Raw genomic sequence first — 15059 nt, forward strand, 5'->3', positions numbered from 1 at the left:
TTACCTGGGATAAGCAAGGTATTGTAAGTCTAGACGTGTATCATGAAAATAACCATTTGGATTTATAAAGCACAATTTACAACAAATCTTATACCCTTATAAAAGTGAATTTCTTTGTGCTGTCTATATCAATATTTCTTCACTTAGGACAGTTATAGTAGTCTAAGTGTTGTTGTAAATTATGCTTTATAAGTAAAATTAATTTTGTTACAACATGTATTGGTAACGATCCTCTAAAATCCAAATAACTGATCTCACTTCTATTCTCAATGACCGTGTAGTGTAGGGCAGCGTTGTGAGAATTCCATCTGCATCTAAAGCAAGTTTTTGACTTGCCTAGATAGCCGAGCGGTCTAAGGCGCGGTTCCTGTACTGCTAGGAGACAGAATCCTTTGGTCGAGAGTTCAATCCCGGTCTGGGGGGTGGGGGGGGGGGGTGGGAGTGGGTATCCTTATAAAAGTGAATTTCTTTGTGCTTTCTATATTAATATTTGTTACCTTAGGGCAGTTATATTAGTTTAAGAGTTGTTGTAAATTGTGCTTTATAAATAAAATTAATTTAATTACAACATGTATTCGTAACGTTCCTCTAAAAACTTATGCCCAAATAACTGTATCTCACTTCTATTCTCAGTGACCGTGTAGAGGGCAGCGCTGTGAGAATTGCATCTACATCGAAAGCAAGTTTTTAACTTGCCTAGATAGCCGAGCGGTCTAATAAGTTACTTGTCAACATTTATATATCGCAATTTGTTATAATTAGCTTCATGTTAACATTATCATCTTGACATGAATTAGTTGTATTCATATATTCACATAATCATCTTGTATTTTGACACAAGTTGCATGTCAAGATAATCTTGTGCATTTTGTTTATATGAAATATATGGAGAAAAACAAATAAGATTCAAGCTCAGTCCAATAAACAATACAAATATGATGTAATATTCAAGACGTTAGTAAGTAACCTTAAAGATTAAAATTAGATAATCTAAAGAAATTGGTTATTTGCATGTCAAAATAAGTATCTTGTATGTTATATAAACAAGTGGCATTTTTACATACTTATGTTTGCATGTTAACATGATTAAACTTGCTTATAGATGGCAGAAATATGCCACTAATATTTTTTCCTTTGTTTTGTTCATTTTCCAAAGAAGAATACAGAAATATTACAAAGACTTCTTTTAAAGCTCGCTTTGTTCGGCACGTTTCATTATAGAAACATTTCAACGTAAGCCCGTCACGCTTTCGGTTGAATCCTCCAATCCACTCGATCCAGAGCTGCACACGGAAGTTGAGTTCTGCCTTCTCAGCAATCTTTCCAACATGTTGCAGGTAGACGTTACCGGCGAAAAACACCCTTGGCTTGCGGTGGCATCGTCTGGATTTGGCGAGAAATTCGTATTTAATATAAGTTCATTGTTGTTCTGATTGTTCTCAAACAGACCAAGCAAAATGTCGCACTGTTCTGTCGATAATTCCAAAACTCCTTCTTCGTCCTTAAAACCAGAATCTGCTTTGTCGTACGGAAATGAAGTTGTATCATTTCGCTCTTTTGATATTTCTGTGATCTGAACAGCTGAATGAGATAAAGGGGCAGTTTGTTCTTTTTTCTGCTTTTCCGGTTGATCAACGTGGTCAGTAAATTCATCATTAGATTTACTGTTATCACTTCGTGCATAAGAATGTCCTTCTTCAGCAGTTTTATTCTTGAAATGCTGCTGTAAGATTAGCTTAGAAGGTGGCAGGAACTTCTGTTTGCTATTGGGCAGCCAAGCGCCGTCTTTGGCTCTTTTGCAAAAAAGGTGTTGAGTTATTTGGTGTTTGCTCAAGAACTTTCGGCATGCCTTGCTTAACAAGATCCTCTACAAAGGCATTAATTTCGGTTAAACGTTTCTTTGGCTTTTTCCTCCTTTTGGCCCTAGAGTAGTCGAACTCTTCTGACAAACTATGATACAGTTTCAACTTTAATTCCAGTTGCTGAAAGAAAGTATAATTTAATATTAATTTTGACATACTCTATTTAACCTATCTCAATTAAATAAATTCAGCATGTCACGTTGTAAATTTTGAACTTATTGTCTTCCGGTAAATTCAAAGCTTATTTCATGAAAAATCATCCTTAGTGAACATTGTGCATTTTAAGAAATATTAATATGCAGTAGAATTTCTTGTTTAATCATCTGTTTCCCCCAATTACCTATTTAGTGAATTAGTTAGTCCAAGTGCGATTTCAAAATCTTGCCTTTTTTGCTGTAAATGAAGTCTTTTGTAGTAACCCATGATGGAACTCTCTTTTAGATGATTGTTCGTTTTTTAGTCACATTGGTGTCTCTTTTGTCATGTAAATGTATTCTGATGTCACAGAAAAAAAGTCTCTTGGCCTAAATATCTATGGCACGCAGAGCATGCTCGTAAGTAGCGAATACGTTGGAACAACACATACACCTTGTACAGGTGAATTGACTATGTTCAAACTGAAGTTATTTCGTGTGTAATAAATTTAGATGTTAGTTGGACTTCTTATTTTTAGTGTATACCCCTAATATGAAACAGATGTGGCAGTATTTTAGTGTCTTAATTTGAGGTTCATCGGGATTTATCAAGTCATATGTACAGGAATTAATGTTATTTATTGATTAAATCTGAATGTGATTTGAAGGCAAATGTAGGTGTAGAAAAGAACATTTTTAACAATTTAAGTTTTTTCACTAAATGGCTTTAAGAGAACAACCTTAGCACAAGTTCATCGATATCTGTCCCTTTGGCAATTTATTTTATAAAATTTGTTGTTCTAGAAGGTAAATTAAACGTAATAATGCCAACAGCTTTACTGTTTCATTTTGACCAGTAAAGAAGATTTATTTGCAAAGAATGCGTTGATTTTAATTGTTTTAGCTGAGATTTTCTATGATGGACTGGGACCCAGTAATTCACAATGTGCATTTCCCTCTGCTATATATCATATTTTTTCAGAAGGATTTAGCACTTTCAGAGAAAAGGTAGAAAAATCGAGTGTTGTCATAAAAACTGAGCAATGCCACGAATGAAAAAAAAACGAAATAAATCACATAATTGGATGTCTCATGTATACCTCTGATTTAAAAAAAAACAACATACAATGAAATGCCAATGTACAAACGGAAATAATGGTCTTGCCTTGAATACATTTTGTAGCAGAACTATTAATAAGAAGCAACTAACAAATAAATCCCCCTAATTTTCTTTAAACTTTAGAGACGCCTTGACTTATCAAATAGTATTAATTATCATCATTTTCCTTAATTTATGTTATTTCTCCACCTTGTTTTGTAATGCATTTGATATTGTTTTTAAATTTTTAAAATTTTGAAAATGTGACTCCTTACGAAAATTCTGATGAGCAGTTTCTGATATTTCGAATGCATGGTCTTTTGGTCTTCCTTCAACTTCTGCAAATTCTGTCTTTTCGTCATTAATTCCTTCATGTACGCCACAGATTCTTTCAAAATAGATCCTTTGCTCTGCTTAAAGGCGCTGTAAATAAATACATTCATTCAATTTAGTCATTCATTGACGTGAAAACAACACTTTACTTTCGCTCTGCTTATATATGTTTATTGTTTCAATGAAACATATGGAGATAACGAACAGTATTCATGACCAAACATCCATAAAACAATACAGATTAGGGGCAGAGCCAACATGGAGCAAAGCTAACACTCTAAAACATCAGAGGTGGGATCCGGTGCCATGGAGGAGTGAGCATCCCTTGCCGACCGGTCACGCCCGCCATGTGCTCCTTGTCATGATCGGGGAATGACGGAAAAATCCGCCGTCAATTCAGTGTATAAATAATGGACTAACAATTCATATGAAAAATTTCAATCAGCATTTGACTCATTGAAAAATTGTATTTGTTGAAAAGGTCATTGTATCGACCCAAGAACTTACGAAATGATTACTTTAAAGACATACGCAACATACCTTACCTACTGATAAATTTTCAAGATATTCTTAATTTAAGATTATAATGTCATCAGATGTTCTTAGATAAAAGTCAGCATGCACTACCAGATGTATTTAAAATATATATATTGATTCAAATTATTGAATAATTCAAAGAAAAATATATGAATTACAAGATATATACTCTACATGTTTCTTTTATCAAAACCTGTTTTAGTAGAAGGGATCATCACCATAATAATATAGCACACAGTTTCTTGTGAAAAGTATTGAAACGCATACACTCCAAAGAGACACAAGACTTCTAATATTCTTGTTTCATCAACTTCTTTATCAATAATGTAACTCGATTTAGAAATTGTTCATACGTAGAGCAGGCTCTTGCGTATCAACTGAGATACATGTATATAAGCTCCGTATAAATGTGTTGAAGGTATGTATATTGCTGCAAAAGTAAGGAAAGTTGACGATTGAAAAGTTAAAGAAATTACATTTTTCAAAGAGCTTGGTTGTTAGATTACCATCAACGTCTTTTTCAAGTAAAATATCCAAATATGAAACAGATGTGTCAGACTCTATTGTATCTTTTTTCTCTAGCTCACCAAGATAGAATGAAAATTACCATTGTTAATTATCAATTCGTCGTCGATATATTTAAATGTCGAACTGAAGGCCACAGCAAATGTTTTCTTCTTTTCAGGCATAAAATTTTCCACAAATTCTTTTTATATGAATACAAAAATAGGTCTGCTAATAACACGGTGTAATTGTTACCCTTGGGAATTCCAATAGATTGTTGGAAGACCTGGTCAATCAGAAACTCAAGCATCTTTTTGATGTCAACTTCAGAGTACTTGTGTGTACAATCAGAGTGTTTTTTAACCAAATAATTTTGCAAATGAACATTGACAAGGGACGTAAATTTACGAGTTCCATTTTTATTCAAAAAGCAGCTGTCATTAAAAGCCTGGACTTTAAGGTATGTCACTCGTGAAACTTGCTTCTTTGTGGATTTTTGAGCAGTTTTATCAATTTACGTTGTTTAATTTAAATATGTTATAAAAATTGAATTAGACTAAATAGTTTTAAATCTAAGAGGTTCTGTGCGAACTTTTCTAAAACGGTGACGAGTGACATACCTGAATTTATCGTGGGGAATAACTGTGTAGATAATGTACATGTAATATCTTGTATTGACACACACTCGTCATAAAAAAAACTTACAGAGGCACGCTGTCTGGAAGGAGAGATGCCAGTTCTTTAATTCTATCGTTTATGTTGTGTCGCCGCCGTCGTTCAACTACAATGGTGTTAGAATACTGTTAAGAGACATGATACTAAAGGTGTATATTCTGGTTTGAAATGAATTCCATTAAAAATTCATTTAATGTTTGAAATATTTGTCTTGAATATGTAAAATCTGTTTGATAGATTTCATCGATTTTATAACTACATAGAAATTAAATTTTTTCATAAATTAAGGCCGGGGCATTTGAAAAGTTCTGAGGGGTAGATTTTACGTTACAGGTCCCCATATCCGGAAGATCATCGCTCTCATTGGACTATGACGTAACATTTACGTCACTCAACTGATAAGGGTTAAACTTGCGCACTATTTGACTGATTAGGGTTAGTCTTGCACACATCTGAGAGATTAGGGTTAGTCCTCGCACATTATTCGACAGATTAGGGTTAGTGTAGCATCTGCCCGGGAGATGTCGTCTAAACGCATTAGTCCTTGCATACCATTCGAGAAATTTGGGTTGGTGAATCGGTCTTTAAGATAAGGTAGGAAATTCAGTTGCTTTTGTAATTTTTGCAAGATCATAATTAAGCTTCAACGGCATTTCGTTGGTTTGTTTACATGGACGAATGGCTAAGTCCGAAAGAAATGACACTAAGCATGCGCCGCATGCGCTTCGTTCAGAATTATTCTTTGTCGATTCTTTTCCACGAATAATCATTTTTTTTTCACGAATAAACAATATTGATTTATCTTTTCAGAGAACGAATTTAAACTTCGTTTAAACTAAACTTTTAACCGTAGAATTCGATTTTGGGGTCAAAAAGGCCAAAAACTTCGTATTCAAATTTTTTTGATCGCTCACGCGATCTCAAATACACTGAAGCCGCTTTCGGCGACACATTTTAGCGCGTTTTTCTGGGGACCGGTAAAGTAAAGTCGTTCTATTCTGAGAATGGTTTGGCCAAATATTTAAAACGAATGTGCAGTTAGCATATAATGGTATTCGTCGTCACATTTTAGAACTTATATATGTCTTGTGCGCTTTGTAGAGGCGGATCTAGTATAAAAGTGAATTAGGAAGGTAATCCAATAACCTATACGGTCTTCCACACCGTCAACATATTATCAAACGATTCTTAGAACTTTCAAATGCCCTTATTTCAAATGCAAACAAAAAACCTGCGTATTAGCTATATTTTATACCTACTTATATTATGTTTGTCCTTCTTTTTCCGGTCCTCTCGCCAGTTTCCTTCCTCCGCAATAGTCTCCGACTTCCGGGTACTGTTTTCTGGTGAAGGATTTTTACCTTTTGTGTTTTGGGCATGGCAATGCTCAGCAGAGGAGCTAGTCTAAATAAAATGTAAAGATGATGAACAAAAATCAATCTCCATGAGACATTAAACTTACCCAATGTAAGGTCATGAACAAGGCATGGTCATACGGAGAAAAAAAATAAATCTATAACTTTTTCTACTTATAAAGTAATATAAGTTAGAAAATCCTGGCCCAAGTATTTCAATTTCAGATATGAAGACTTAAAAAATGTTTCACTTTTGTGGTATAATGAAATGAAACATTTGGAGGAATGATTTTCCTTAAGGTCAAGAAAATAAAGAAGATACCTATATTAAATTTGATATTATTTTAAAGAATAGGCCTTTAACAAACAATATACCGTTTCCTGATAGACTGTAGGCAATCTAGATACATTTCCTTTGTCGAATATGAAAAAAACCCTCCCATATTCATGACTGGTTTTCTTAATTTGACAGTTTAAAATATGATTTTTCATCTTGTTTATCTACAAATTATGCCCCAAAACACCTTATTTGACCAGCTTAAGTTATAAAGCATCATTAGAGGATTTTATTTCTTAAATTTGATAAATCAGTGGGCATCTTTTATTTACTAGATCATGACCTTAATACATGTAACACAATAAAGGAAAGACCCAGAATATATGTCATGGGATGACCTATTCTGACCGAGGCAGTGAAGCATTATTGAAATGATAAAATTAAAATTGTGAAAACAGTAGATACATTAATATTATAACCTTGTCAGGCCACGGAATTTTCTATAGAATGCCATGGATGTTATGGGAAATAAACCAAGGGTTTTCAAGAGTTTTTATCACGAAACTCTTACCAATTATTAAGTGTTTCTTGTGTTACTTACCGAAAAACTACCCGTCTGCTCAATAGATTCCAAATCTTTGTCAAAAGAAGTATCATCTAATACAGAATTCATCACATCACCGAGGACATTCTCCACCTGCAAACATTGTGTTCTTAAATAATATAACTAAAAAAACCAGGCCGAGCAGTGACAAATTGAAAACAGTGTTATTTTACACAGAAACACGTGTGCATTTAAAGGAGATCATTAAGATTCAACAAGACATAAGATAAATTAAATATACAGATAATTATGCAACATTGAAACTTTCTTAAAATCTTATTAAAACTTAAATTGCAAATGGTGCTTAAAACATTGATTTTTGCTTTAAAAGGATAACTGTAGATGAACAACATACATCGTCTAGATCCTCCATATTCAATATGGCGCACCGAAGGTCCTCAGACAGAGGGAGTCCCGCCACTTCACTGGAAGTACATTCTATTAGAGATCCTAGATCCGCACCCACATTGTTATTTTTGCTGCTAGATACTTGTTCATTTAGGTCGTTTATGGTAATCGCAGTAGAATAGCCACTGTTGGAAATTCTAGCTCTACTTATCTGCAATTGCAACAATACAAAATTTGTGTTTAGAAGTTCGATGCCATATTTTTTTCAAATACAGCCTTTCAAAAGATTGGTCCATAAATTTGGCGACTTCACAGAAAACAATATCAACCAAGCATAAGTTAACAGAAAGATATACATGTATATATAGATCTACTTTCGGATAAACCGAATGAAAATGCTGCAAATTTGATTTCTTTTCAAAAAATTCTTTTTCATTATTTATTAAAGGAAGATTGCCAAAATATACCAAACAAATATATCATTAGAATTCATTGAGAGAAAAAAATCCCTTTCAAATTTCAACGTCACATATCTATCCTAATTTGATATTACAAAGTTCTCTCTGATTTTTTTAATCTTCAGATAAATCAGGTTTATCTGATTTGTTACTGTTCGTTATCTCCATATCCCCCTTCTACATTTATTTATTATTTATATACTTTCATATGTGATATCAAACGGACTAGTTATAATTTAGCATTTTCACATATAGATATGAATAGAGTTAGATATGGATTTCCGGATTAAAACTGTTTATATTGTGTTTTAAGTTCAGATGATATTAATTAAGGTGAATCACTTTTTATTCCTTTATATTGATTTATTTTAGCATAATCATAATGATATTTATTTGCTGACATTATTAAAAAGAGATAACATCTGGTTTATGATAATTTTGGGATTAAGAATGAAAACTGGTTGTGCATAAAGTAATTTTCATCAATTTGTATTTCAACCAAGCTAGGATAAAGTAGTGTGCAAAGACATGTGCATTTAAAGTGGAGGTCAATTGGTTTACATATTTTAGCTGGCTTTGGTAAATGTGTTCTGAGGACGCGAAACCAGAAGTTTACGGATAATAAGGGACAATGTCTTTGAAGACCTCTGTGTTTGGAAACAAATCTTATGGCGATTATAAACTGCAAATCACTTGGTCAAAAATATTTTGAACTAAGATTTTACAAACAAAATAAAACGCATGTTTTAACTATAAATGTAAGACAAATGACCTATAGATAAGCTAATATTTGTCTAGGTCCTTCGGATTCTTCGACTTTTTCCTGGGGTCTTTGACCGTTTAAAATCTCTTGACCTCAAACATGTTGTTCTCGTTTTAGTATCTCGAATCAAGGGATATCATGTATGCCCGTCAATTGGAATGTGTAAGGTGAAACACTAGTATGTAAACCAGGTACATGTAGGAAAGTTTAACAAAGTAATCTCAGTAGATGTTCAACAATTTTGTTTACACAAATTAGTAGATTTTGACTGAATCCCCTTTTATCTTACATGTAAGAAATAGTAAACTCCTGGATTTTCTAGGTAGAAATATTTTTTTTAATTTAATTGCTATTTATAAAAAAAAAAAAACTCTGATTAATATTGCACAAAATTTAATCAAAAATTGATCACGTATATAATGCCGAAGTTGAATTTTTTTGGTTACAAACAAACACCCATGAACTTAAAGAAACACCGTGTGCCCCTTTGATGACATTATGACAAGGTGAAACACGTGTTTGTAAACGAGGTAGAACTATTTTGTTTACACGCCGTAGTAGACTTTGACCACTTTTCCTTTTCTATTTCATATAAGAAATGAGAATCTCTTGGCCCCAGGATCACGAAACAGACGTAAACTTAAGTCAAACTTATAACCACCTGTAAAATATTTATTACCAAATTAATCTCAAAATTTTCAGATAGCAACTCTTTTGTAAAGCAACCCTATATAAGCTTTGAATTTTGGTATGCTTGCTTTTTACAACATTTTAGTAAAACATAAATATTTTGACTTAGGCTAGAGATTTTTTATGATCACGGCGGGCGCCAATACTAGGAATATCCTCTCCCTCGCTCCTAGGTGTTTGGCAGATGAACATAGTACATGGTAATAATAATCATATCAGTGCAGTGCTTCTTTCAAAAAGGTTAATTTCATAGCTCTAAGCTCGGGAGTTTGGCCGAAGAAAAACTATTTATAATATAGTGAAAATGCATTAGTTACTTGTCTCCTTTTCTCTGTTCCTGTTTATTAAACAAACGGTTCAAGTTAACAGTTATGATAATCAAAAGTGGCTCCTCCAAAATATTTAACATTATGGTCTCAGCATTTGGGCTCTGCGGAAGGGGGTTCCTATGAACAATGCAGTTTTTATAAAAAAAAAAATCTTTTACTATATAGCAGATAATGTGTTTAGGGAGGGGTTCTGTAGAATATATAGTGAAGATTCATTATTCCTACAAGAAACTAAGTTCCCAAATAAGTCGAAACGTGTGGAGAAGCTATAATCTAGATAATCTTAGATGATTGCAAGAATAACCCGACTCAGTTTCAGAAATAAAGTCCGCGTTTTCGTGAATGTTGCAGAATAACCTCAGAGGTCGAGAAATGTTGTTTGAAAGATAAAAGCCGAGGCTTTTATATTTCAAACAACATCGGAGGTTATTCTGCATCATTCACGACAACAAGGACTTTATTTCTATTCTACCATGTATAACTACAATCGCTAAACTACGGATAATCGTTTCCTCTACAGAGAAACGAATTAGGTCACCATGTCTCGATTACGCTGTTTCATTTAACACCAGAGGTAAAATTTGTTTGCTTACCTGTGTATAGAATGCAGACGATTTGAGCTTTCGTTACATTAAAAATAGCCTTTTTAAATTACAAATTTGTTCGTAATATGTATTGATCAGTTAAATGAATATACAATAACAAAATCATGTTCCTGTTTTACTGCTATAAACCACGTTATTTAATGTGTAGGGAGGTCCGTGGAATATCCCCGCTTAGCTATAAAAACCGACATTCATGTAATATGTATTGATCAGTTAAAATGAATATACAATAACAAAATCATGTTCCTGTTTTACTGCTAAAATAACATTGTTTAATGTGTAGGGAGGTCCGTGGAATATCCCCGCTTAGCTATAAAAACCGACATTCGTCAGCAAGTTGATGCAATTTACAGTGTTTATACTGCAAAAGACGACACATCGATGCGGTCTAAACAAGTATTTCATTCTACAGCCAAACATGCATTTGAATTGTTCAGATTTGATACGTGTTTCTGATCTGATAATTTTTTGATGACGTTCGTGATTTATTGGAGAATAATGTCCGCCAATCGTGGTAGAATTAACAGTTTACAATTATGGACTTCAGACACAGAAAATGATAGCGACATCGCAGGCTCGGTCGCTATCACTTTCTGTGTCTTCGGTCAATATCAATTGCCTTGAGTCCTTATAACCACATATTGACAGTTCACTGAAGTCCATAATAGTTATATTATATAATCACTCAAAGTGAATGCACTGACACAGATCTAACTAAACAGACTTTGGCTGTCATAACGTCACAATGGTTAAAAACACGCTTCTTATATTATGACGCCACGTTCTACGTAACTTCAGTGCAACCGAACGGCGTGTCGTGCGATATCATTTTCCGCGGACGCGCTTTCGCGTCGATATCACAAAAAGGAGGAATATCACGTGACGTCCTTTCAGCCAATGAAAATTACGAAAATAATCCTCTTATATAATATTATGTGAGGACTAACCCTTAACTTCTCGGGTTGGTTCAAAACTATACCATTATCAGTTTTATACTGCTAGTAAGCCAGGATTACACCTAATCAGTCAAATGATGTACGGAGATTAATCATTATCTAGTTGGTTCAAAATCAGTCAAACTGTATCCGAGGACAACTTGGGAAATAAGAGCTCTTGAATGTAGGAAAACGGCGTCGAGGATTGACGTCGGATTATTGTGACGTCATAAACGTTAATTGTTTCTCCAAACCATCTGACCTTGGCGTGTCAGACCATCACACCGTAGCGCATCGTGTCCCGCTAGAAAGAAGCCATCGTAATTTGGCGTAACCATTGGACGTTGGCGTCCGTAAAGACATCGAGACATCAAGACTAGGCGCAGACCATCGGACTTTGATGAGACCATCGAACTTTGGAGTCTAGCATATCTATTTTCATAGTGAGCGCAGCGAGCTCAGTAGACTAACGTGTAAGAACAGAGGAAATTCGAAATGAAATCTTTACATACGTCATGCAAATTTCTCTGTAAAACATTCCCAGAATTCCTTTACTACCCAATGTCCTTTGCGCGAATAAATAAAAAACATAATGATGTAAAGCATAAAAGGCTTTCAGTTTGTAGAAATCTTTCAAAGAAATAAAAAATAACTCTGCAATATTTTTCCACCAAAACTGCACTAAGTCTATAGTTTCAACCAGACGCTCGGCTGTCTCCGTAAGCTCCGACGAGCTCCTTGACGTCGTGTAACGTCACAGCTAGTCGAGATGTCTCGTGAGGCTCGATGTTTGAAGTGGTTGATCAATTTTTCAAGTGTTTTTGATGGTACAACTGCGCTCGCCCCAAAGGTCACACCGTAAAACATATTAGATGTAGGATATGGAGATAACATACAGTACAAAATAGGAGCAGAGGAAACACGGACCTCAAAAACATCAGATGTGGGATCAGATGGAGGAGTGAGCATCCCCTGCCGACCTATTACACACACCGTGCTCCTTGTCATGATCAGGAAATACTGGAAAAATTCGTCGTCAATTCAGAGTACAAATAATAGACTAACAATTTGTATGAAAAACGTCAATCAGCATTTGGCTCAAAGATAAATCGTTTTTGCTGACAAGATCATTGTATCGACCATAGAACTTACGAAATGATGACTTTACGTAGAACATGCTCTTGCGTATCGAATCAACTGAGATATATAACCTCCGTATGCAGATGATAAAGGTATATTGCTGCATAAGTACGGGAAGTGGAGAATAATATTCTATTGCATTACCTCATAGGCATTTGTATTCCTCTTGTCCATGTTTGCCTCTGATTCTGTCACTGTTACTTGTTCAAATTCAGCTTCAGTATTTTTATACTGTTCATTGATTTGTTTCAGTTGCTTGCGAATTGCCTGCAATCTTTTACTTGCATGAAACATCTTTGATCTTCTCTCTTTCTCTGAGGAAAACGAATAAAGTATTTCTTTTAAACAGATTAAGAAATTGTATCTTTAGAAAGAATAAGAAAGGCAACATATATATACTGTCAGTTTTCCCAGACTGCTTTTCGGTTTCTATGAATAATGAGTGATACAAAGTTGAATCGTGATGAAATACTGAACTGTACTGAGCTTTCAGAAATAAAGTAAGAATGCTTTCACCCTGTGGTCAAACATGACCTTACAAAGAGGACAGACTGATAAATAACCATTCTTTTTGTTACGTTCACTTTCTTTTCAAACGAAAACATAAAATACCTTATACAGCTCCATTTTGTAGCTGCAGATAGTTTAAATGCAATTTCTACTTTCAAACACTAAAGTTTGAAGAAAAAACTTATGGCACTTGTTTTGTCTTTAAAATTTCAGCTGTAAATACATTGTTTGAAAGTTCAAAGAAATGATTAAACAATAGTAAAAAGTGTTTTAACTTACATTTTCTGATTCTATCCAAAGTTCTAACTTCTAACTTCTGGAATAAGGTCTGCAATACAAATTTGATAATAGCTTTCCATGTCTTTGTAGTCCATGTTGTACTTTACGCAGCACAGTTAAGGTTACAAATAAAAATATCGGCGATTTTTTAAGATAAAAAATACATACTTTATAAGGATGGATGATTCTTTTTAGGGCTTCACTGATTAAAAGGAAATGTAATCTGGTTCAAACCTACATGTTGATGACATTTTGATTTTTTTTAAATTTAGACTTGTCATGTGATGTCGGAGTCACATGATTTTAGCATGTATACTTGCAGTTTAGAGGTCATCTATAAATTCCAATATTGCAAGGGCATAACCAAATCAAAAATTTTAGTTTAATTTATAATTCTTTTCAACATTATATATAGTTTTTGAAACGTGCTGCGAATCTATATAGATTCCCTTATTTAATTGCTAAAATTTAATTTGTTGGACGACAGGTTGAATATTTTTATGGTCAACTTCATTAAATATAGCGATAATTAATTTATTTGCAAGATTTCATGAGGTTCGCAGCACTTTTCAAATATCTTAATGCTTCTTGGTTTATTTTAAAATTTCAAAAAATTGTAAAAACTTGGTAAGATACAATGAGGGTATGCCCTTGCAATAAATCGATTTATTAGGGCCCTTCCATTCCATTACTTTTTCAATGAATCTGCATACAAACACACGACGGTATCACTTATCTGGAGAATATACGGACAGTATATAAATAAAATTGTAAAATAGACATCGCATCCAGTTTTATATAACTGCAAATAATATTTTATTTGAGAACAAAAGACATTTTTCATAGTACAAAATGTGACTTGATCAGCCTCTCTCTGTGTACAATCTGCGTCATTTTTGCGAGATGACGTCACATTGACAAGTGCATTGCGATCGATGCATCGATTATATATATTGTTGTGTGGGATTTAACAAAAGACAAACTGCATGTAATTGTAAGTGTTTTTGTAGTTTACAACTATTCAGTAGTTTGAAATAGCAAATAATTTCATTTTGTGGTATTTTGAAGACCTTATATTTTGTGTGACGTCATAGTAAACATTTCCCGTATAAATTAGGCCCCGCCTCCTTACTGTAACCTTAAGGTATGTCACTCGTCAGCTTTTTAGAAAAGTTCACGCAGATCCTCTTGCTTCAAAACCATTTATTAAAATTCAATTTTCATAACATGATTAAATTCAACAATGTTAATATTTTAACACTTAACAAACAAACTGCCCAAAAAAGCTACAAAGAGGCAAGATTTATGAGGGACTATTTCTTGTGGTGGAAGGGTATTTAGCAGATAATTCTGCAAATCTACACATTTATTAGATTTAATATCTTGGAACTTTAGCCTCACATACTTTTAATTGGAGACTATTTTCCGTTATGATATTGCTAGGAATATTTAATGTAGGTCTCAGTTTATATTTTTAGAACAAATTTTCCACCTTCCTTTAATAAACCTTGTCAAAAAATGAAGATATGTCAAATAAGCCTAGATAAAATTTATACAATTTTTCTCCTGAAAATTACATATTTCGACCAATATTTCAAAATTAACATCACTGACACCAATTT

The 15059-nt window shown here is 33.7% G+C and overlaps 1 protein-coding gene across 1 annotated transcript; it reads right to left on the reverse strand.

The window, feature by feature from the left end:
- Positions 1–1201: 1201 nt before the first annotated feature.
- Positions 1202–13532, reverse strand: LOC134237985 (uncharacterized). The gene is made up of 9 exons (XM_062720116.1): positions 13466–13532; positions 12793–12962; positions 7736–7939; positions 7378–7473; positions 6404–6548; positions 5175–5250; positions 3371–3518; positions 1855–1982; positions 1202–1793 (listed from the first exon to the last, which is right to left on the reverse strand). Exons 1-9 carry the CDS (start codon positions 13530–13532, stop codon positions 1229–1231), a joined length of 1599 nt encoding a protein of 532 aa, XP_062576100.1. The 3' UTR covers positions 1202–1228.
- Between the last annotated feature and the right edge of the window lie 1527 nt (positions 13533–15059).

This window comes from Saccostrea cucullata, unplaced genomic scaffold (genome assembly GCF_032062105.1).
Source record: "Saccostrea cucullata isolate Sc308-1 unplaced genomic scaffold, CSIRO_AGI_Scuc_v1 ctg2628, whole genome shotgun sequence".
Lineage (NCBI taxonomy): Eukaryota > Metazoa > Mollusca > Bivalvia > Ostreida > Ostreidae > Saccostrea > Saccostrea cuccullata.

What these genes read in the sequence shown, in the direction of transcription:
- LOC134237985 (XM_062720116.1), bottom strand. Translation starts at nt 13,532, where the DNA reads ATGGACTACAAAGACATGGAAAGCTATTATCAAATTTGTATTGCAGAC. An exon ending in ATATGGAGGATCTAGACGAT is followed by an intron (nt 7,474 to 7,735) that starts GTATGTTGTTCA and finishes CAATGTTTGCAG; the next exon opens with GTGGAGAATGTCCTCGGTGA. An exon ending in AACTGCTCATCAGAATTTTC is followed by an intron (nt 1,983 to 3,370) that starts GTAAGGAGTCAC and finishes ACTTTCTTTCAG; the next exon opens with CAACTGGAATTAAAGTTGAA.